The following is a 20949-nucleotide window of genomic DNA, read 5'->3' as shown; positions in this document are numbered from 1 at the left end:
TTTCTCTTCACTGGAACTAAGGGGCCTAGCCTGAACCATGATAAACAGCCCAAAGCCATTATTCCTCCTCCACCAAACTTTACAGTTGGCACTATGCATTCAGGCAGGTAGCTTTCTACTGGCATCCGCCAAACCCAGATTAGACCGTCTGACTGCCAGATGGTGAAGCATGATTCATCACTCCAGAGAACCACGTTTCCACTGCCCCAGAGTCCAAAGGCGGTGAGCTTCACACCACTCCACCCGACGCTTGGCATTCTTAGGCTGCTCGGACATGGAAACACATTTAATGAAGCTCCCAACGAAAAAGTTATTATGCTGACATTGCTTCCAGAGGTAGTTTTGAACTCTGTAGTGAGTGTTGCAACAGAGGACAGACGGTTGTTACACGCAATGCGCTTCAGCACTCGGCGGTCCCATTCTGTGAGCTTGTGCGGCTGAGCCGTTGTGGCTCCTAGATGTACATAACAACACCTACAGTTGACCAGAGCAGCTGTAGCAGGGCAGAAGTTTGATGAACTGACTTGTTGGAAAGGTGGCATCCTAAGACTGTGCCATGTTGAAAGTCACTGAGCTCTTCAGTAAGGCCATTCTACTGCCAGTGTTTGTCTTTGGAAATTGCATGGCTGTTTGCTCGATTTTATACACCTGTCGGCAACGGGTGTGGCTGAATAAGACGAATCCACTAATTTGAAGGGGTGTCCACATATTTTTGTATGTATATTGTATATTCGGTGGATATTTCACTCATGCTTCACATATTTGAGGTTACAGAAAATGAGTTGATAATCGGAATTTGGCACTTTTTGAGTGAATGTTTGTTTGGAAAGGGTTTACAAAAGAGAATTGCTGTGTCTGGCGAGCTTTTTGTAGAATTATGAGAGAATCAGTGTGCGAGTTTTTAAAGTGCAGTTCCGCTGAAGGCCTCTCGTTGTTTCTGTCCATGGTGCTGAAATGTGGAAAATGTCTATAAACCAGTAGGGATCATTCATCATTGATTGACTGACGTGTCAACACTATTCTTTCGTGCCATCTTCTCTGTTTTTGTAGATTACATTGGGTGTGCTGGCTGTAAATCCAGGATTACACATCGTACTTGCCTTGCACCTTATATTTCAGTATGCGGACTGTATTCGTGCGACGATTTATATGTTGTGGACATACATCGTGGCATTTCCTATCCGTCTATTTGGTTATGCTTATTTCGATAAACGCAGGGTAAAAGTTATTCTCAATAGCTATAAAGCAGGCTATAGGTATTATTCACGTTTTGTAAATCATTTTGAAAAATAGTTGCTGTGTGTCATTTTGAAAGGTATACTCAAAGTGTCGCTGTTCACCAGCAGTGTTTTAATAGATCCAGTTCTCCACCCACTGGTGTTGTCATGAAGCTCGGGTGCCGTTGAGCTGACGGGTCTTAACACTCAGCACATCGTATGCGATCCGACAACCTGATTGGTGCAGTTTGTCTGGCAAATGTGTGTCATGTTCACATGTGTAGGCAACAACATGTCTGTTGTTGAAGTGACAGTATAGACTTTTACAACAACTTGTTGACAACCTTACTTGTCGAACTACTTTGACATTCTCTTAGGACACAGTAATCAGAGGACATGACCTAATCAGTAACATGCAAACACGATAGACATTTCTAATGCAACGTATTTTGTAGATCAAGTCACATCATCAGATATTATATAATGCAATTATTATCTAGGTCTCTGGGTGACGCTATTTTATCGCGCTGAATTGAAATATGGCTTAATACAATCCAATGCTCTCCCTCCCCATCCGTGTAATTGTTACAGGAATTGTGTGTGTGTGTGTGTGTGTGTGTGTGTGTGTGTGTGTGTGTGTGAGAGAGAGAGAGAGAGAGAGAGAGAGAGAGAGAGAGAGAGAGAGGAAGAGAGAGCAAGAGAGCGAGAACTTTGGTAGCCCAGTCATAGTGAGAGTGAGTGCACGCGATTGAGGCGGGAGGAGAGAAATCCTAACTGACACGAGCAGGCTCCGGAGTAGGGCATGCTCTACTCGGCTCGAGACGAGTATAAGAAGGTCACTGCGTCGCTTTGATGCTATATTTATTTTCAACCAAACTATATATTTTATAACTAATCTTAGTCGTGTTTAAACATGGATTTACAACTAATAAATCGTATTACCAACAAGGGGTTTACCATCGAGCAACTGTATGTAAAACGGAGTGGCTGGCTGCGATTTTGGGGGATTGTGCTTCTCTTCGGCGCGTCGTTTGGAGATGTGCGCTACTCCGTACCAGAGGAGATGGAGCGCGGCTCGGTCATTGGGAACCTGGCTCTGGATCTGGGGCTGAAATTAGTTGAGATTGGTGCACGTCGAGCCCGCATCGTGGCGGAGGGCACTCGGCAGCTTTGTGAGCTTGACTATGGTTCGGGCTCTCTGTTGGTCAGCGAGAGGATAGATAGAGAGGAGTTGTGCGCGCAGGCAGCTGTCTGCGTCCTACAGTATCAGCTGCTGCTGGAGGATCCGCTCAAAGTGTACAGTCTTGTTTTGGACATTCAGGATATGAATGACAATAGCCCTGCTTTTGCTACTGGGTTAATTGATCTGGACCTGGTCGAGTCGACGGTGCCGGGGAGACGCTTCCCTCTGGAGAGTGCGCATGACCCTGATTTGGGAACCAACTCGGTTCGTGATTATAAACTGAGTCACAACGATCATTTTGCCTTAGAAATGAACACTCAAGTGAATGGAATAGCATACCCAGAGCTGGTTCTGAAAAAAACTTTGGACCGAGAGAACCAGGCCGAATACACTCTGACCATCAGTGGGGTTGACGGGGGTAATCCTGCCAGGTCAGGTACCGCGTCTGTTCACATCCATGTTCTGGATGCCAATGACAACGTCCCCGTTTTCAGCCAGAGGACTTACAGAGCCTCTCTGATAGAGAATTCTGCCACGGGCGTTTTGGTGGCGACGCTGAACGCCACTGATTTAGATGACGGTGCATATGGGGAGATAACCTACTATTTCAGCCACGTGTCTGACAAAACTAGAGGCATCGTGGAAATTGACCCTGTGAGTGGGGAGGTGAGGGTGGCGGGTCAAGTGGACTATGAGGAGGCGAGTGCGCATGAACTTGATGTCCAGGCTAAAGATGGCGGGGGTCAGGCATCACACTGTAAACTCATCATTGAAGTGATTGATGTGAACGACAATGAACCAGTTATTGCAGTGAAATCAGCCACGGCTATCATTTCTGAGGATTCTAAACCCGGTACCATGGTTGCTCTGCTTAACGTGTATGACCTGGACACTGGAAACAGTGGTCGGGTCAAGTGTGCCATCTCAAACGACATACCTTTCAAGTTGATATCAGAGGTTAAGAATTACTATATGTTGGTGACTGATGGTATATTAGATAGAGAGATGAACCCACACTATAACATCACAGTGACAGCTATCGACTCTGGTTCTCCCGAACTGTTCAGTAGAAACGTGATATCCATCACAGTGGGTGACGTGAATGACAACCCCCCTATTTTTACGCAGAGCGAGTACACCGCCAACGTTTGGGAAAACCAACACAGAGGCACGTTGGTGATAAGGGTGAGAGCCGAGGATCTAGACGCAGGACCCAATGCGAAAATACTGTACTCTTTATCAGAAGGCATGACCCCAGAAACATTCTCTTCCCTCTCCATTAACGCGGAGACCGGAGAGCTCTTCACCTCGCGCCCCTTTGATTATGAGCAGGCCAGTCACTATCAGGTAGGAGTGACAGCTCAAGACGTTGGTGACACTCCTCTTTCCAGTACTTGCACTGTGAGGGTGTTCGTCGGTGACCATAACGACAACACACCTGTTGTTCTGTATCCTGTCCAATCATCTGGCTTCATCGCTGAGGACCTGGTGCCACTGGAGGCACCTAAAGGTTACCTGGTTACCAAAGTGCTTGCTGTAGATGCTGACTCTGGCAATAACGCGTGGCTCTCCTACCATGTGGTCAAAGCGTCACAGCCCAACCTCTTCACTGTGGGCCTGCACAGCGGGGAAATCCGGACTGTGAGGCCATTTGTAGAGCAGGACGAGCCTAAACAAACTCTTGTCATCATGGTAAGGGACAACGGGCCTCAGTCTCTCTCAGCCACTGCCACAGTCAATGTAGTCATTGGCGATGACATGCCTGTTTTAAATGAGCTTTTTGAGAACACGGACGATGACTCACAGGCGAGCTATAATTTGACGCTTTATTTGAAAATCGCCCTGGCGACCGTGTCTTCTCTCCTCCTTGTTCTGATCAGTGCGGTCGTGTACTTCAGGATGTGTCGACGCGGGTTTGTGTACCGCGCGTCTAGCCTCCCAGTCTTCCCCGCGGTCTACGGCCCCCCGAGATACGCTGACGTCAGCCGGTGTGGAACTGTCCTGAAAGATGACCAATACGACTCCTTTCTGACCACTGGCTCGTGGAAAGGTGACTTCCGTTTCGGGCCCTCCATAGACACTGACCCATTGAGGAAAAGCGGCATGGCCTATCAAAAAGGCACACTCAGACGCACAAGTCTCAAGGTGAGCCTTTGGGAATGGACTTCTGATGACGTAGTTCATTAAGTGTCAGCTATGGCAAAGCATTGCATCGGTTGAATGCGTTCAGTTGTGCAACTAACTGGGTATCCCCTTTCCTTTATATCTTATAGCTCTGCTCGTCTACCAGCAACTGTCTGGTTCAGTTGGTAGAGCATGGTGCTTGCATCGCCAGGGATGTGGGTTCTATTCCCATGGGGGACCAGTATGCAAATGTATACACTCAAGTCGCTCTAGATAAGAGCATCTGCTAAATGACTAAAATGTAAATGTGAGAGTGTCATCATCTCTTGTGTAGGCTATCATTCTACTGCCCTGCCTGTCCTTTCTGGGTACTCTGTTTCTCTGTGTGTGGTTGTCTATCAGGCTGATCTCTGTGTTAGTTGGTTTGTTTTGGGAGCTAAAACCAGTTTGCAAGCTGCTATTTCTTTTATCTTGATATCATCACGTAGTTATGTCACACCTACAGTGGTTATGTCACACCTACAGTGGTTATGTCACACCTACAGTGGTTATGTCACACCGACAGTGGTTATGTCACACCTACCGTGGTTATGTCAAACCTACAGTGGTTATGTCAAACCTACAGTGGTTATGTCACACCTACAGTGGTTATGTCACACCTACAGTGGTTATGTCACACCTACAGTGGTTATGTCACACCGACAGTGGTTATGTCACACCTACAGTGGTTATGTCACACCTACAGTGGTTATGTTACACCTACGGTGGTTATGTCACACCTACAGTGGTTATGTCACACCTACAGTGGTTATGTCACACCGACAGTGGTTATGTCACACCTACAGTGGTTATGTCACACCTACAGTGGTTATGTCACACCTACAGTGGTTATGTCACACCTACAGTGGTTATGTCACACCTGCAGTGGTTATGTCACACCGACAGTGGTTATGTCACACCTACAGTGGTTATGTTACATCTACATTGGTTATGTCACACTATGTCACCTCATATGACCTCTCATTGAAACGGTTATAATGAAAGGTCAGAGGTTGCTACTCTGATGGCCTCTAATAGAGCTTCACTGTTGCTGTGTTCAGTTGTCCTGGTCAGTAGTGATCTGGCTGTACTCAGGTCAGAGGTTAAACGTTGTAATGGTTATCGTGTGTGTGTGTGTGTGTGTGTGTGTGTGTGTGTGTGTGTGTGTGTGTGTGTGTGTGTGTGTGTGACTGTGTGTGTGTGTGTGACTGTGTGTGACTGTGTGTGACTGTGTGTGACTGTGTGTGACTGTGAGTCCTCAACGCAGAGCGGAGAGCTTGTCACATTGGTTAGATTTCCATGTGAACCCATGTGTGCTCATGTTATGGCTGCAGGCTCTGTAATGGTCCACATTTCAGTCATGGGAGAAGAAGAAAAAATGTGAAGCATAAACAGCATTATGAAATCCCAATTTGTCTGCTATGCTGTGTTATACTGTAGCCATGGCCCAGCCAATGGGATATGCAGTGCGTTACAGGGATTTAACTAGTGGCCGAGCCTTTTCCTGCTCAGGTCATCAGGAAACACTCCTGGGCCTAAGTGTGTGCATTGTGTTGAGTTGTGTGGTACATTTCTGTTTACTTGCTTTTGATATCTCCACACTCTGGTTTAGTGATCACATTCAGAATAGTCCTATTAGATGTTGCATTGATCAGGAATCGACTGCAGTTCTGTTGAGAGCCTGTACCTGCGAATAAGGCCCCACTGTAGTGTTGGGGTCGTACAGATGCCCTGGTACAGAGATTATGATAATTCCTTCACAGAACACTGCTTTCCAATTTGTCTGGTCCAATTTTGTGTCGGCCAACAATATCAAATATCAAACAATCATAGGAATGTCTTCCTAACGGTTTGCTTTCCCCCCTCTCTTTCCCTCTGTCTCTCTTTGGCCTCCCTCTCCCTCTGAACGGACCTCCTCTACATATATGACAGGTGAGAAACGTTCCCTTTTCTCTCTCCACTTGTCTGTCACTTGTCTGCCTTCAAAACGGCAACTACATTGTATTTTCCTTTGTATAGCTCCAAAGAAAGAACCGTGCATCAATCTAAACTATTTCCAAGTGGCTTTGTACTCACAACAAAGCACGTAAGGTCATTTTATTTAACCTTCAATTATCCAGGGTACTGAGATAAAAATCTGTTTTTCAAGAGAGACCTGGTCCAACCGAGACTGCAGCAGGGGGGGAACAATAACAACTTACAGACAGAGACACACCATGAACTACATGTTGATGTAAACACATACAATACAATTACAGAAACATACAAGCGTTGTAGATTTTTTTTTTTATTGATCATATGTACCACTGCATCAAGTCCTACTGACAATCACATTCCTCAGTAACATGTGAGTCAACCAAACTTTTAAACAAGACCCTGGAGCTTCCAGCTGGTCTGGAGAGAATTCCAAGACCACGGAGCTGAGCAGCTAAAACACCATTTGCCATGATCTGATTTTAGGAACCGTTAAATGTAAGTAAGAGTGAGACCGTGACTGGTATTTATTTTTAAGACCTTATCAAAGAAGAACAGAGATAAAGCTGCAGTTTTCCCAAAATGGCCTAATAGATCATAGTAGACCAACGTTTAAGCCTACGTAGAGTCAACGAAGACCAGCCAACAGCACTTTAGAGATCACAGTGGTGTGTCAGATGCTTTTGGTTGGTAATAAACCTACCCATTATACATGGAATCAAGTGCCTTCAGGGTAGTGCTTGGGGTCTGCCCATAAACGACATCATTTTTTTAGCGTTGTAAAATACCATGCACTTTGTTTTTGAGGAATTCGGAACAAGCTTCAACTCGTACAGATTCTGTTGAATGATGGTAAAAGCTACAGTATGTTGAGCTTTTTCAAAAGCCAAAGTAATACTGCTGCCACTTGAGTAGAAAACAGTGTCATCTGCAAGACAGTGTGGTCCACAGCGTCAAATGCCTTTGACCAGTCTATGAACACAGATGCACAATGCAACTTCTTATCCAGGACACGGTGAATATCACCCAAAACATTCAACGTTGCTGTAACAGTGTTGTGGCTTGACCTGAAAGCTGATTGCGTACCACTCAATACATTGTTTTCCTGGTGGTAGGCTTTAAGCTGCTTATTGACTAGGGACTCCAATACTTTTGCCAAAGCAGACCATTTAGATATGGGCCAATAGTTGCTCAGTAGTGTGGGATCACCTCCGTTCAAAAGAGGTAGGTCAAATGCTGTTTTCCACAACTTGGGGATGACATGACATTCTAGGGTGAGGTTGAAGATGCATGTTCAAGGTTGTCTACATCATCAGGGCCAGGGGATATATATATATATACAGTATATACAGTGCCTTGCGAAAGTATTCGGCCCCCTTGAACTTTGCGACCTTTTGCCACATTTCAGGCTTCAAACATAAAGATATAAAACTGTATTTTTTTTGTGAAGAATCAACAACAAGTGGGACACAATCATGAAGTGGAACGACATTTATTGGATATTTCAAACTTTTTTAACAAATCAAAAATTGAAAAATTGGGCGTGCAAAATTATTCAGCCCCTTTACTTTCAGTGCAGCAAACTCTCTCCAGAAGTTCAGTGAGGATCTCTGAATGATCCAATGTTGACCTAAATGACTAATGATGATAAATACAATCCACCTGTGTGTAATCAAGTCTCCGTATAAATGCACCTGCACTGTGTCTGCTAATGTTCTGTATTATGTCATGTTTTATGTGGACCCAAGAAGAGTAGCTAAATACACATTAAGCTGATCAACCTTGTGCATACACACAAATCTCTGTGGTAGCTTTGAGATTAGAAGGCAGTATTAGTGTGATTTCTGTGTCAATAGGGCAGTGTTGAACTGGCCCTCTTTCTGCCGAATGATTGTGCTCCCATCTCAGATGTAGGTCACTGGACTTATCAGATTGGATCATGAATCATATTCATACAGGGATGACTACTGAACCACACATATCGAGAGAGAGAGAGAGAGAGAGAGAGAGAGAGAGAGAGAGAGAGAGAGAGAGAGAGAGAGAGAGAGAGAGAGAGCGAGAGAGAGAGAGAGTGATAAAGTGCGTCTCGGTGAGAGGTGTAGGAGTCAGGCGCAGGAGAGCAGGGATTTTTTGAGAAGCGTGTTTAATGTAGAGATCTGTACACATAGTCCAGCAATACAAATTTGGCCCAGATGAATGTCCAAACAACGCTCTCGAAGGAATGCAAACTCGTGTCAGTACATGGAGGAACAACCACAGTTCCGACACTACATACACATACGTCAATGCGAAAACAATAAAACAGCATAGAATACTGAAAGCTAATACTCACAAGCTAGTAAACCGGCGATGCCGAGCGCCGCACGAACAGGGAGAGGAGTTACCTTCGGTAGAAGTCGAGAGAGAGAGAGAGAGAGAGAGAGAGAGAGAGAGAGAGAGAGAGAGAGAGAGAGAGAGAGAGAGAGAGAGAGAGAGAGAGAGAGAGAGAGAGAGAGAGAGAGAGAGAGAGAGAGAGAGAGAGAGAGAGAGAGAGAGAGCGAGAGAGAGAGAGAGTGATAAAGTGCGTCTCGGTGAGAGGTGTAGGAGTCAGGCGCAGGAGAGCAGGGATTTTTTGAGAAGCGTGTTTAATGTAGAGATCTGTACACATAGTCCAGCAATACAAATTTGGCCCAGATGAATGTCCAAACAACGCTCTCGAAGGAATGCAAACTCGTGTCAGTACATGGAGGAACAACCACAGTTCCGACACTACATACACATACGTCAATGCGAAAACAATAAAACAGCATAGAATACTGAAAGCTAATACTCACAAGCTAGTAAACCGGCGACGCCGAGCGCCGCACGAACAGGGAGAGGAGTTACCTTCGGTAGAAGTCGAGAGAGAGAGAGAGAGAGAGAGAGAGAGAGAGAGAGAGAGAGAGAGAGAGAGAGAGAGAGAGAGAGAGAGAGAGAGAGAGAGAGAGAGAGAGAGAGAGAGAGAGAGAGAGAGAGAGAGAGAGAGAGAGAGAGAGAGAGAGAGAGAGAGAGAGAGAGTGTGAGTGAGTGAGTGAGTGAGTGAGTGAGTGAGTGAGTGAGTGAGTGAGACGGACAAGACAGACAGACAAGCGACGTGCTTTGACACGTCGCTTTTATTTTCATCCAAACTATATATTTCTTTGTGTGTGAACTTCACCAGCAAATTGTTGTTTGCTATGGATTTTAGACCTGTGGCTATGTTTTGTTGTAGTTGTACATACAAACGTGTTCATGTGGATCATACAAGCCATTTCTGAGGGAGGGAGGGTGGAGTGTGTCTGCTCACTGTAATTTTGTAGTGCCGAGATCTAAAACTGACCACACAATGGCTTTGTGACTGTGCTATAAATGGAACCTGTCTCAACAGGATTTGTTTTGCTGGTTGATTTGCTCTGCTCGTACATAAATTGAGTGCACAAAACATTAGGAACACCTTACTAATATTGAGTTGCACCTCCTTTTCCCCTCAGAACAGCCTCAGTTTGTCGGGCCAAGGTGTCGCAACCGTTCCACACTGATGCTGGCCCATGTTGACCCTGATACTTCCCACAGTTGTGTCAAGTTGGCTGGATGTCCTTTGGGTGGTAGAACATTCTTGATACACACAGGAAACTGTTGAGCGCACTTACACATACCATGTTCAAAGGCACTTCAATATGTTGTCACCCTGAATGGCACACATACACAATCCCTGCCACAATTGTCTCAAGGCTAAAAATCCTTATTTAACCCGTCTCCTCCCCTTCATCTACACTGATTGAAGTCATTTAACAAGTGACATCAATAAGGGATTGTAGCTGTCAGTCTGTTCCTAATATTTTGTCCACTCGGTCAGTGTACATAGTGTCAGTGTACATAGTGTCAGTGTACATAGTGTCAGTGTACATAGTATCAGTGTACATAGTGTCAGTGTACATAGTATCAGTGTACATAGTATCAGTGTACATAGTGTCAGTGTACATAATGTCAGTGTACATAGTGTCAGTGTACATAGTGTCAGTGTACATAGTATCAGTGCACATAGTATCAGTGTACACAGTGTCAGTGTACATCATGTCAGTGTACATAGTGTCAGTGTAATATACATCAGTAGTCTATCTACTATGGCTGTTTATTGCCCTCCTGTGGTGGTTATTTACTATCAAACAAGCATTACCATGTCGTGGCTCAGTGGTATCCAATCTCTAACCCACTTGGCAAATGACTTCATAAGCTGCTGTTTTACTACCAACAAGTCAATGTAAAATGTTTGAAATGTGTTGGTAACAGACATATCTGCTAGCTCTCATTAGTGTCCCATTAGACACATTCAGGGCTGTGTGTACCTAGGTTTTGAGACAGCACTTACTTCTGATCTTAACCCTGAGGTGCTGCTCCCTTGACTCGAGACGTTCTGTTTCATGATGTATGAGACAACATTTGGCGGGGTAATCATTCATTGGTTATTCATTTCAATAGAGGGTTCATTGGCCTATAATGTCGTTCTGCACACTCACTCTGAGTGGTGCTGTTGTCCAAGAGACCTATCTCGGCTCAGGCGCATATAACTGCTGCTCCAAGGCAACTATGCGTCAGTGACAAGACCAAGGAAGGATTATTGCGCACAGAACCATCGAAGCAGTTTTAACGGAGTACAACAACACCTTCTTGAGCTTTTCTGTTGTATGTGAGTTTTGGATTGCATTATATATTTCCCCGTTTTGGGTAACGTTATGGATATTTTTAGGAGGATGAGCGCTGGAGAGGCTGTGAATAGCGCAGTCTGGGGTTTGAGATGGCAAGTGCGAGTCTCCATGTTGCTTGTCTGCGTACTGAGTGCGGTGAATGGACAAATTCGATATTCTGTACCAGAGGAAATGAGAAAGGGCTTGTTTGTCGGAGATGTGGCGAAAGACCTGGGTTTGGACGTGAAGAGGCTGATTTCAGGCCGGGCGCGGTTAGTTATAGACGGTAATAACCAATATGTAGAGCTGAATCAGAACAAAGGACATCTGGTTGTTAAGGAAAGGATTGACAGGGAGAAATTATGCGGTCAGAAATCTCCGTGTAGCTTCAGTTTAGAAATGATTCTTGAAAGCCCACTTGAATTATATTCGATTACCATCGAAATTGAAGACATAAACGACAACGCCCCGGTGTTTTCAAAAAAGGACATTCATCTGGAAATTGGGGAGTCTTCGCCGATAGGGACTGTTTTCTTATTAGATGGAGCCGCTGATCCTGACGTGGGTATGAACTCACTGCAAAGCTACACAGTTAAACCAACCGATCATTTTGTGCTCAAGCAACACAGTAGAGCTGATGGAAGTAAATACGCAGAAATGGTGTTGCAGTCTGGACTTGACCGTGAAAAACAGAGCGAACACTCCCTGATATTAACTGCAGTCGATGGCGGGGACCCACAAAGGTCTGGAACTGTTAAGATACATATCACTGTTCTGGATGCAAATGATAATGCGCCTGTGTTCACAGAGTCTTTGTACAAAGTCACTGTTGTAGAAAACGCGTTGGGAAGCACAGTTGTAGCCCAAGTAAGTGCCATCGATGCAGACCAAGGGTATAATGGAAATGTGACGTATTCATTTACGCATATGGAGGAGGGTACACCACCTTTGTTCCATATAGATCCACATACTGGGGAGATAAAGCTCACTGGTGAGCTAGATTACGAAACTGTTCAGAATTACGAAATTAACCTTCAAGCTAAAGACCCGTGGGGTCTGACGGGCGCGAGTAAACTAGTCATTGAGATTCTAGACGTTAATGACAATAGTCCGATCATAACCATGACATCATTTTCTGGTAAAATCCCAGAGGATAGTATTCCTGGCACAGTTGTGGCATTGATAAGTGTCCAGGATGTAGATGCTGGGCAAAATGGACAGGTGCGTTTAAGAATCGACGAAAACCTCCCATTTAAGATAAAGACCTCTCTTAGAAACTACTACACGTTGGTAACTGAGAAGAGCTTAGACCGAGAGAAAGTGTCTCGCTACAACATCACCCTCACTGCCACTGATGAAGGTTTGCCGCCGATATCAAGCATGACAACTATTGTTTTAGACATCAGTGATGTTAATGATAACGCACCAGCCTTTAGTCAAAATGTGTATAGTACGCACGTTGTGGAAAACAATTCTCCCGGAGTTTCTGTGCTTGCGATCCAAGCAACGGATCCAGATAGGGGCCAAAACGCACGCATCTCTTATTATCTAATTGACAGTGAGCTAAACGGAAACCCAATTTCCACCTACTTTTCAATTAACTCAGAGAAAGGCGTCATTCACTCAGTGCGTTCACTTGACTATGAGCAGGTTAAAGAGTTCAAAATACTAATCAAAGCGCAAGATGGAGGCTCCCCACCCCTTAGTAGTAATACTACTGTTCTCATTTACGTACAAGATCAGAATGACAACGCGCCTCAGGTTCTGTATCCAGTCCAGACTAGCAGCTCTCTGGTGGCTGAAATGGTGCCTCGTTCAGCAGATGTTGGCTATCTTGTAACTAAAGTGGTTGCTGTTGATGTGGACTCAGGACAGAATGCCTGGCTCTCGTATAAACTGCAGAAAGTGACAGACAGGGCGCTGTTTGAAGTGGGATTACAGAATGGAGAAATAAGAACTATACGCCAAGTCAATGATAAAGATGCTGTGAAACAAAGGCTCACTGTTGTAGTGGAGGACAACGGGCAGCCCTCTCGTTCAGCTATAGTCAATGTTAACGTGGCGGTGGCGGACAGCTTCCCTGAAGTGCTCTCGGAGTTCACTGACTTTACGCACGACAAAGAGTACAACGACAATCTGACTTTTTACTTAGTCTTGGCTTTGGCTGTAGTCTCATTTTTGTTCATTACATGTTTAGTGGTTATTATATCAGTGAAAATATACAGATGGAGACAGTCTCGCATCCTCTATCATTCCAATCTCCCGGTTATTCCGTATTATCCACCACGTTACGCAGACACTTTGGGGACAGGAACTCTACAGCACGTGTACAATTACGAGGTGTGCAGGACGACTGACTCCAGAAAGAGTGACTGTCAGTTCGCCAGACCCTGTAGTCAGAACGTACTGATAATGGACCCCAGTTCTACAGGGACGATGCAGCGGATGCAGAACGAACAGAACATCCTGGATGAACCAGACTCTCCATTAGAGGTGAGTTTATTTGCAGTTTAAATACAATTTTCACCTATCTTCGCCTGGAGCCTCGGGGCTCATTTTCTCAGTATCTTTAACCTTTTATATGGCATTTTTAAAGATGATGTGTTTTTAGTACCGTAAAAAAATAGCTCTAGGTTTGCTTTTTCCAATTATTTCCAACCGAGCAAAGGCTAAGTGCTGTAGTTGTTTCAGCACCACACCGTGTGGCCTGCGCCTATTTTTGTCTTGACAGCGACAAGTGGCCTGCTCCGCTCACTCATACAGTGTATACTTTGCCTCTTTTCAGCTGTCTATTGAGCAAGTGTTCTTTTTGAGTGATGTAGGCCTACTTCATGCGTAAGAATGGTTACCCTACATAGCATGCCGTTTTCAAGCGTCTATGTAGTGGATAAAGACTTGCATTGGTAGTTAGCGATTGAAATGAAAGCCGACGTACTAATACAGTTTTTTACAAGTTATATTTTTATTGTACAATGTACACAATCAGTCAACAACAACAAAAAATGATTGGTCTTCCATTTTTACATTACAATCACCATTGTACTTATAATTATTTTTTCCTTACGAACAAAAAATTAAAACAGACCAGGTATTTATGAGGAAATGGTATGTGGAGGTTATTTTGTATATGTGACTTGGAAACGAAAATATTGTCGTTGAGCTGGGGTTGCTCTGACACTTTTGATCAGTCGTCCTGTCACTGTCCACCGCACTTGTGCTGGACCAGTGGTGCTTATAGTGCATTTACAATAACCCTACATAATCTGAGATTATATGATTCGGGGTTTTTTTTCAATTCATTCTTTTGTCTTTTTCCTGAAGCACTGTAGAAATACTGTAGTTTCCAATACTTTGTTTTGTTATCAAATCTTAATTTCCCTGGGCTGTGCGGTATTGAACACCTATTGACGTTTTGGCGCATGTGAAACGTGGATTTGTGTGTTTCTGCATTGCGTTTGCCATGTTTGGACTCCGAGTGCCGCTGTTGATCAGTGATACACTCGATACGTTAATTAAATCTCTGAGTGGCGCAGTGGGGCCCTCCTATATTCTCTCTCTCACTGACAGACGCAGATAGACCTTCTGAAACGGACAGAGAGCTCTTGGCATAGACATCCCACGGATTATATTCATTCGTTTCTTTCGGAAATACAGTAGTTTTTTTCTTCACTTCTGGATATACAGATATTGTATAAGTAAAGGAGTAAATATATCAGGTATCAGTTTTTTTCGGTGGAATGGGTGATTGGTGGTCGACAGGCCGTGGAGGCGGATGGCAAGTACTGTTTTTCATTCTTTGTCTATGCGCCCTAGATTCCGTGACTGGGCAGGCACGGTATACCATACCCGAGGAGCAGGCAGAGGGGTCGATCGTTGGAAACATTGGTAGAGATTTAGGCTTGGAGGTGAAGAGGCTAGTGTCCGGTAAAGCTCGTATTATAACCAGAGGAACTCGACAGTATGTAGATCTTAACCGAGACAAAGGGATTCTCGTTGTTAAAGAGCGAATCGACCGAGAGGAGCTATGCGGACAGACTACCCCGTGTAGCTTCAGCTTTGAGCTTATTATAGAAAACCCCATTCAGTTATATCGGGTTACAGTCGAGGTTCGCGACATTAACGATAATACACCATCATTTCCAAAGGAAGAAATCAGTTTGGAAATCAGTGAATCTGCCGTGTCAGCTACGCGCTTTTCCCTGGAGAGCGCCGTCGACCCAGACGTTGGTGTTAACGGTATACAAAATTACTATCTCAAACCGACAGATCATTTCCAATTAGAGGTACACAGCCTATCCAACGGTGGTAAATACATCGAGATGATTTTACAACACCCCCTGGACAGAGAGAAGCAGGAGACCCTCTCGTTGGTGCTTATAGCTACAGACGGAGGCGAGCCTCAGAGGTCTGGTACTGTCCGCATCCATATTACAGTGCTGGATGCTAACGACAATGCACCAGTGTGTGGCCAACCAGTTTATAAAGCAGATGTTAAAGAGAGCTCTCCGAAGGGGACTTTGATAACCACCGTCAGTGCAAATGATGCAGATAAAGGAATAAACGGAGAAGTAACTTTTGCTATGGCTCATGTCTCCAAAGAAGCTAAAGAACTGTTTGAGCTGAACGTTAGCACCGGAGAAATTAAATTGGTAGCTAAAGTAGATTTTGAAAAGACAAACAATTATCAATTAAATGTACAGGCAAAAGACCACTGGGGTCTTGCCGATACTTGTAAAGTAGTTATACAAATTACTGATGAAAACGACAATGTCCCCACAATACAGCTCATGTCATTTTCTCATTCGATTTCCGAGGATTCTCCCCTTGGTACCACTGTAGCTGTTATTAACGTAGAGGATGCAGACTCGGATGGGAACGGTATCGTTCTGTGCTCTATTAATGCAGATATTCCATTCAAAATAGAGTCATCGTTAACTGATTATTATACAATAGTCACCGAAAGTCCTTTAGATAGAGAAACGGTGTCGGAGTACAACATCACTATTAAAGTTTCAGATGAAGGCTCTCCGCCTCTCTCTAGTAGTAAGAACATAACAGTTAAAGTATCAGATGTCAATGACAACCCACCCAAGTTTGTTCAACCTGAATATAGTAAATCTATTCAGGAAAACAACTCGCCCGGGTTTTCGATATTTGCAGTGAGGGCAAGTGATGCTGATTGGGGCCAAAATGCTCGTGTTTCCTACTTTCTTGATGATAAACAGGTTAACGGGTTGGCTGTGTCCTCTTTCGTCTCAGTAAACTCAGAAAATGGTGCCATCCATGCTGTTAGGTCATTCGACTACGAACAAATCAAGTCGTTTGACTTCAACGTCACTGCACGTGATGGGGGGTCTCCCCCTCTCAGTTCAGTGGTGGCTGTCAGAATTTTGGTCCAGGACCAGAACGACAACGCGCCTCAGGTTCTGTACCCAGTCCAGACTAGCAGCTCTCTGGTGGCTGAAATGGTGCCTCGTTCAGCAGATGTGGGCTATCTTGTAACTAAAGTGGTGGCTGTTGATGTGGACTCCGGACAGAATGCCTGGCTCTCGTATAAACTGCAGAAAGCGACTGACAGGGCGCTGTTTGAAGTGGGTTTACAGAATGGAGAAATAAGAACTATACGCCAAGTCAATGATAAAGATGCTGTGAAACAAAGGCTCACTGTTGTAGTGGAGGACAACGGGCAGCCCTCTCGTTCAGCTATAGTCAATGTTAACGTGGCGGTGGCGGACAGCTTCCCTGAAGTGCTCTCGGAGTTCACTGACTTTACGCACGACAAAGAGTACAACGACAACCTGACTTTTTACTTAGTCTTGGCTTTGGCTGTAGTCTCATTTCTATTCATCACATGTTTAGTGGTTATTATATCAGTAAAAATATACAGATGGAGACAGTCTCGCATCCTCTATCATTCCAATCTCCCGGTTATTCCGTATTATCCACCGCGTTACGCAGACACTTTAGGGACAGGAACTCTACAGCACGTGTACAATTACGAGGTGTGCAGGACGACTGACTCCAGAAAGAGTGACTGTCAGTTCGCCAGACCCTGTAGTCAGAACGTACTGATAATGGACCCCAGTTCTACAGGGACGATGCAGCGGATGCAGAACGAACAGAACATCCTGGATGAACCAGACTCCCCACTAGAGGTGAGTTAAACTAGTTTAAATTATAGCAAATTGCGTTTGAATACATCTCAACATGTCCAATTGTGTCCTAGAAAAACATCAGTGAATGTTGAAATGTCACTAAACTTCCTTTGGTCATCGGTGTCATCTGGCATTTTGTGCCTCCGGTTTGTAGGAACATTTGAGAAGTGGTATATGCTTATTTTTTACATCATCTATCCCTTTGTGTTATTTCTCCTCATGCAAATAACCTTTTTTTATTTGTAATATTTGAAAGGTCGGTTTCTGATTCATAACTTTGAGAAAATATGCATGCGTTTCTCACGTCTTCACATTGAGTGACGACCAGCTAGCTATTCCTATTGTGGGCTCCGAGGGCCGCTGTTGGTCTTTAAAAGCAAACTTTAGTCGATTTAAATACTGCTATACTTCCTCTGTACCGCCCATATTCTCTCATTTTGTCAGTGATTGAGGGACCATCACGAATGCACTCTTGGATCTCCTTTTTTCAGTATTCTGTTTTGTCGACGCCAGCTTTTTACATTGATGGATTCTGAGACCTTCAACATTGACCAGCAGTGTTTCATCGCATTTGTTTACAGCTTGTGTGGACTTGTTGTATAATGTGGATTTCGATGCGTTGGTTCGACGTCACGGCTTCTGCCAGAAATGAGCGCTGTATCAAACGGCAAGTACAGGCCTTTATTCTTGTTAGCCTTTTCCAGATGATGCTCGGGCAGATTCGTTATTCTATTCAAGAGGAGATGAGAAAAGGCTCGTTTGTTGGAAATGTGGCGGAGGATTTAGGAATGAATGCTAAACAAATGAAATCGGGAGGTGCTCGCATTGTTAGTGGTGATAGCAGCGAGTATATCAGGTTGGATGTAGACAAAGGGACCCTGGTCGTGGGAGAGAGGATAGACAGGGAGCAGCTTTGCGGGCAGACATCGCCCTGCAGCTTGAGCTTCGAGATGATTATGATGAATCCGATGCAGCTGCATAGTATTCTAGTAGAAATACTAGATGTTAACGATAATGCCCCCTTTTTTAACGAAAAGGAAATCAAATTAGATATCTCTGAGTCTGCTCTGCCGGGGACACAGATATTGCAGGAGAGTGCGACAGATCCTGACGTTGGTATCAACGCGCTTCAAGGCTACACATTGCACCCTACCGATAATTTCAACATTAAAATCCAGACTGGTCCCGACGGCAGTAAATATGTGGAGATGTATCTGTATGCGCCTTTAGACCGAGAGAAAAATGATAACCTGCCTCTGACATTGACTGCTGTGGATGGCGGTGAACCGCAGAGATCTGGGGCACTTAAAATACAAATATCAGTACTTGATGCCAATGATAATGTCCCCGTTTTTACACAACCTAATTTCAAGGCAACAGTAACAGAAAATGCACCTAAAGGAACTTTAGTGACAACCATCCGCGCAACAGACAGAGACGAAGGCTTATATGGTCAAGTTACTTACTATTTTACTCGCATGTCTAATAATTTTGCTGAGCTTTTTGCATTGCATGAAAATACAGGCGACATAACAGTCATTGGACCAATTGATTATGAAAAGAATAAACACTTCGAACTTGGCGTACAAGCCAAAGACCAAGGAGGACAAAGTGCGTCCACAAAAGTAATAATCGACGTTATAGATGTGAACGACAATGTCCCCTTGATTACACTGACGTCATTCTCTAGTCCAGTATCCGAGGATGCGGTTAGTGGCACTACCGTGGCTATAATAAATGTCAAAGACATAGATTCTGATAAAAACGGAAAGGTAGATTGTTCGATAAATACTAAGATCCCGTTTGCCATCCAGTCGTCTTTAAAGAGCTATTACACCCTTGTCACAGATGGTGTTTTAGACAGAGAGCGCAATGTCGAATATAACATCACATTCACAGCCGTAGATGAGGGTACCCCGCCCCTCTTGGCGAGTAAAACCATCACACTGAGAATCTCAGATGTTAATGACAATGCGCCCGTTTTTGAGCTGAGTTTATACACTGCTACTGTGATGGAAAACAACTTTCCGGGGGTCTCAGTGTTTTCTGTGAGGGCCCACGACTTAGATTGGGGTCAAAATGCACGCGTGTCCTACCTGCTCATAGAATCTCAATTAAATGGAAATCCAATATCGTCTTACATCTCCGTTAATGCAGAGACAGGTGTCATCCAGGCGGTGCGCTCCTTCGATTATGAGCAAACTAAATCATTTGAGATGTATATCAAAGCTCAAGATGGAGGCTCTCCTCCTCTTAGCAACAATGCTACAGTCAAAATTAGTATCCATGATCAGAATGACAACGCACCTCAGGTTCTGTATCCAGTCCAGACTAGCAGCTCTCTGGTGGCTGAAATGGTGCCTCGTTCAGCAGATGTTGGCTATCTTGTGACTAAAGTGGTGGCTGTTGATGTGGACTCCGGACAAAATGCTTGGCTCTCGTATAAACTGCAGAAAGCGACAGACAGGGCGCTGTTTGAAGTGGGCTTACAGAATGGGGAAATAAGAACTATACGCCAAGTCAATGATAAAGATGCTGTGAAACAAAGGCTCACTGTTGTAGTGGAGGACAACGGGCAGCCCTCTCGTTCAGCTACAGTCAATGTTAACGTGGCGGTGGCGGACAGCTTCCCTGAAGTGCTCTCGGAGTTCACTGACTTTACGCACGACAAGGAATACAATGACAACCTGACTTTTTACTTAGTCTTGGCTTTGGCTGTAGTCTCATTTCTGTTCATCACATGTTTAGTGGTTATTATATCAGTAAAAATATACAGATGGAGACAGTCTCGCATCCTCTATCATTCCAATCTCCCGGTTATTCCGTATTATCCACCGCGTTACGCAGACACTCTGGGGACAGGAACTCTACAGCACGTGTACAATTACGAGGTGTGCAGGACGACTGACTCCAGAAAGAGTGACTGTCAGTTCGCCAGACCCTGTAGTCAAAACGTACTGATAATGGACCCCAGTTCTACAGGGACGATGCAGCGGATGCAGAACGAACAGAACATCCTGGATGAACCAGACACCCCACTAGAGGTGAGTTAATTGGAATTCAAACGAAGTAGCTCATGTTGTTTGAGTAGGTCTTTACAATATGCCTTCATTTACACGTTGAACTATTTCCCCCGGTGTTCTTACTCTTTTTAGCGGTAACGCGGAGATTGGGTTACTCTCTCTTTGTAATTTTATAGGGGTAAATCAAGGGTTATGTATGGTTTCTGCTAACATATAAAAAGGTTTAGGTTCCTGTTGTATGTGTGCCGAGAGGTATGTCTGGTGAGTTTTAATAAATGTAACCTATTTCGAACAGAGCATAAGTACTTGTGTGATATTGATAATTCTGTAGCGCTGTCATGCCGTTTCACCACCTCACTGTATGGACAAGAACACATGTCTTTATTGCAGCAGACCGCTGCTTCACTCTCTCACACTGTGTTGTCCCTGGATCTTACCTTAGTCTATGATGTCGCTATAGATGTTAGCATTTACCAAGCATATTTCAGTCAGCATATATAGGTATTGGTTTGTTGTATTGAGTCATGGTTTGGATTGACTTGTTTTTACGCA

At 44.4% G+C, this 20949-nt stretch overlaps 3 protein-coding genes across 5 annotated transcripts in view; all 3 read left to right on the top strand.

The window, feature by feature from the left end:
- Positions 1-20949, top strand: part of LOC110488686 (protocadherin gamma-C5-like) — a 207731-nt gene that overhangs the window by 31322 nt on the left and 155460 nt on the right. Inside the window, exon 1 of one of the 3 annotated variants that reach the window (XM_036942782.1) lies at positions 17808-20418. The exons of the other annotated variants lie outside the window; for them this stretch is intronic. Coding sequence (XP_036798677.1) covers positions 17977-20418 — 2442 coding nt within the window. The 5' untranslated portion in view covers positions 17808-17976. Of the gene's footprint in view, positions 1-17807; positions 20419-20949 lie in introns of those variants that run through there. 3 annotated transcript variants of the gene reach the window in all.
- LOC110487712 (protocadherin beta-15) lies at positions 1952-5906 on the top strand. The gene is made up of 2 exons (XM_021559624.2): positions 1952-4545; positions 5898-5906. Exons 1-2 carry the CDS (start codon positions 2131-2133, stop codon positions 5904-5906), a joined length of 2424 nt encoding a protein of 807 aa, XP_021415299.2. The 5' UTR covers positions 1952-2130.
- Positions 14794-17383, top strand: LOC110488687 (protocadherin beta-16-like). The gene has a single exon (XM_021560999.2). The coding sequence runs from the start codon at positions 14957-14959 to the stop codon at positions 17381-17383; it is 2427 nt and encodes an 808-aa protein (XP_021416674.1). The 5' UTR covers positions 14794-14956.

Source organism: Oncorhynchus mykiss, chromosome 14 (assembly GCF_013265735.2).
Source record: "Oncorhynchus mykiss isolate Arlee chromosome 14, USDA_OmykA_1.1, whole genome shotgun sequence".
NCBI classification, from domain to species: Eukaryota; Metazoa; Chordata; class Actinopteri; order Salmoniformes; family Salmonidae; genus Oncorhynchus; species Oncorhynchus mykiss.
The sequence above is the reverse complement of the archived record's forward strand: the minus strand, read 5'-3'. Positions and strand labels throughout refer to the sequence as shown.

Excerpts from the sequence above, each read along its gene's own strand:
- LOC110487712 (XM_021559624.2), top strand. The coding sequence starts at position 2,131 with ATGGATTTACAACTAATAAATCGTATTACCAACAAGGGGTTTACCATC.
- LOC110488687 (XM_021560999.2), top strand. The coding sequence starts at position 14,957 with ATGGGTGATTGGTGGTCGACAGGCCGTGGAGGCGGATGGCAAGTACTG.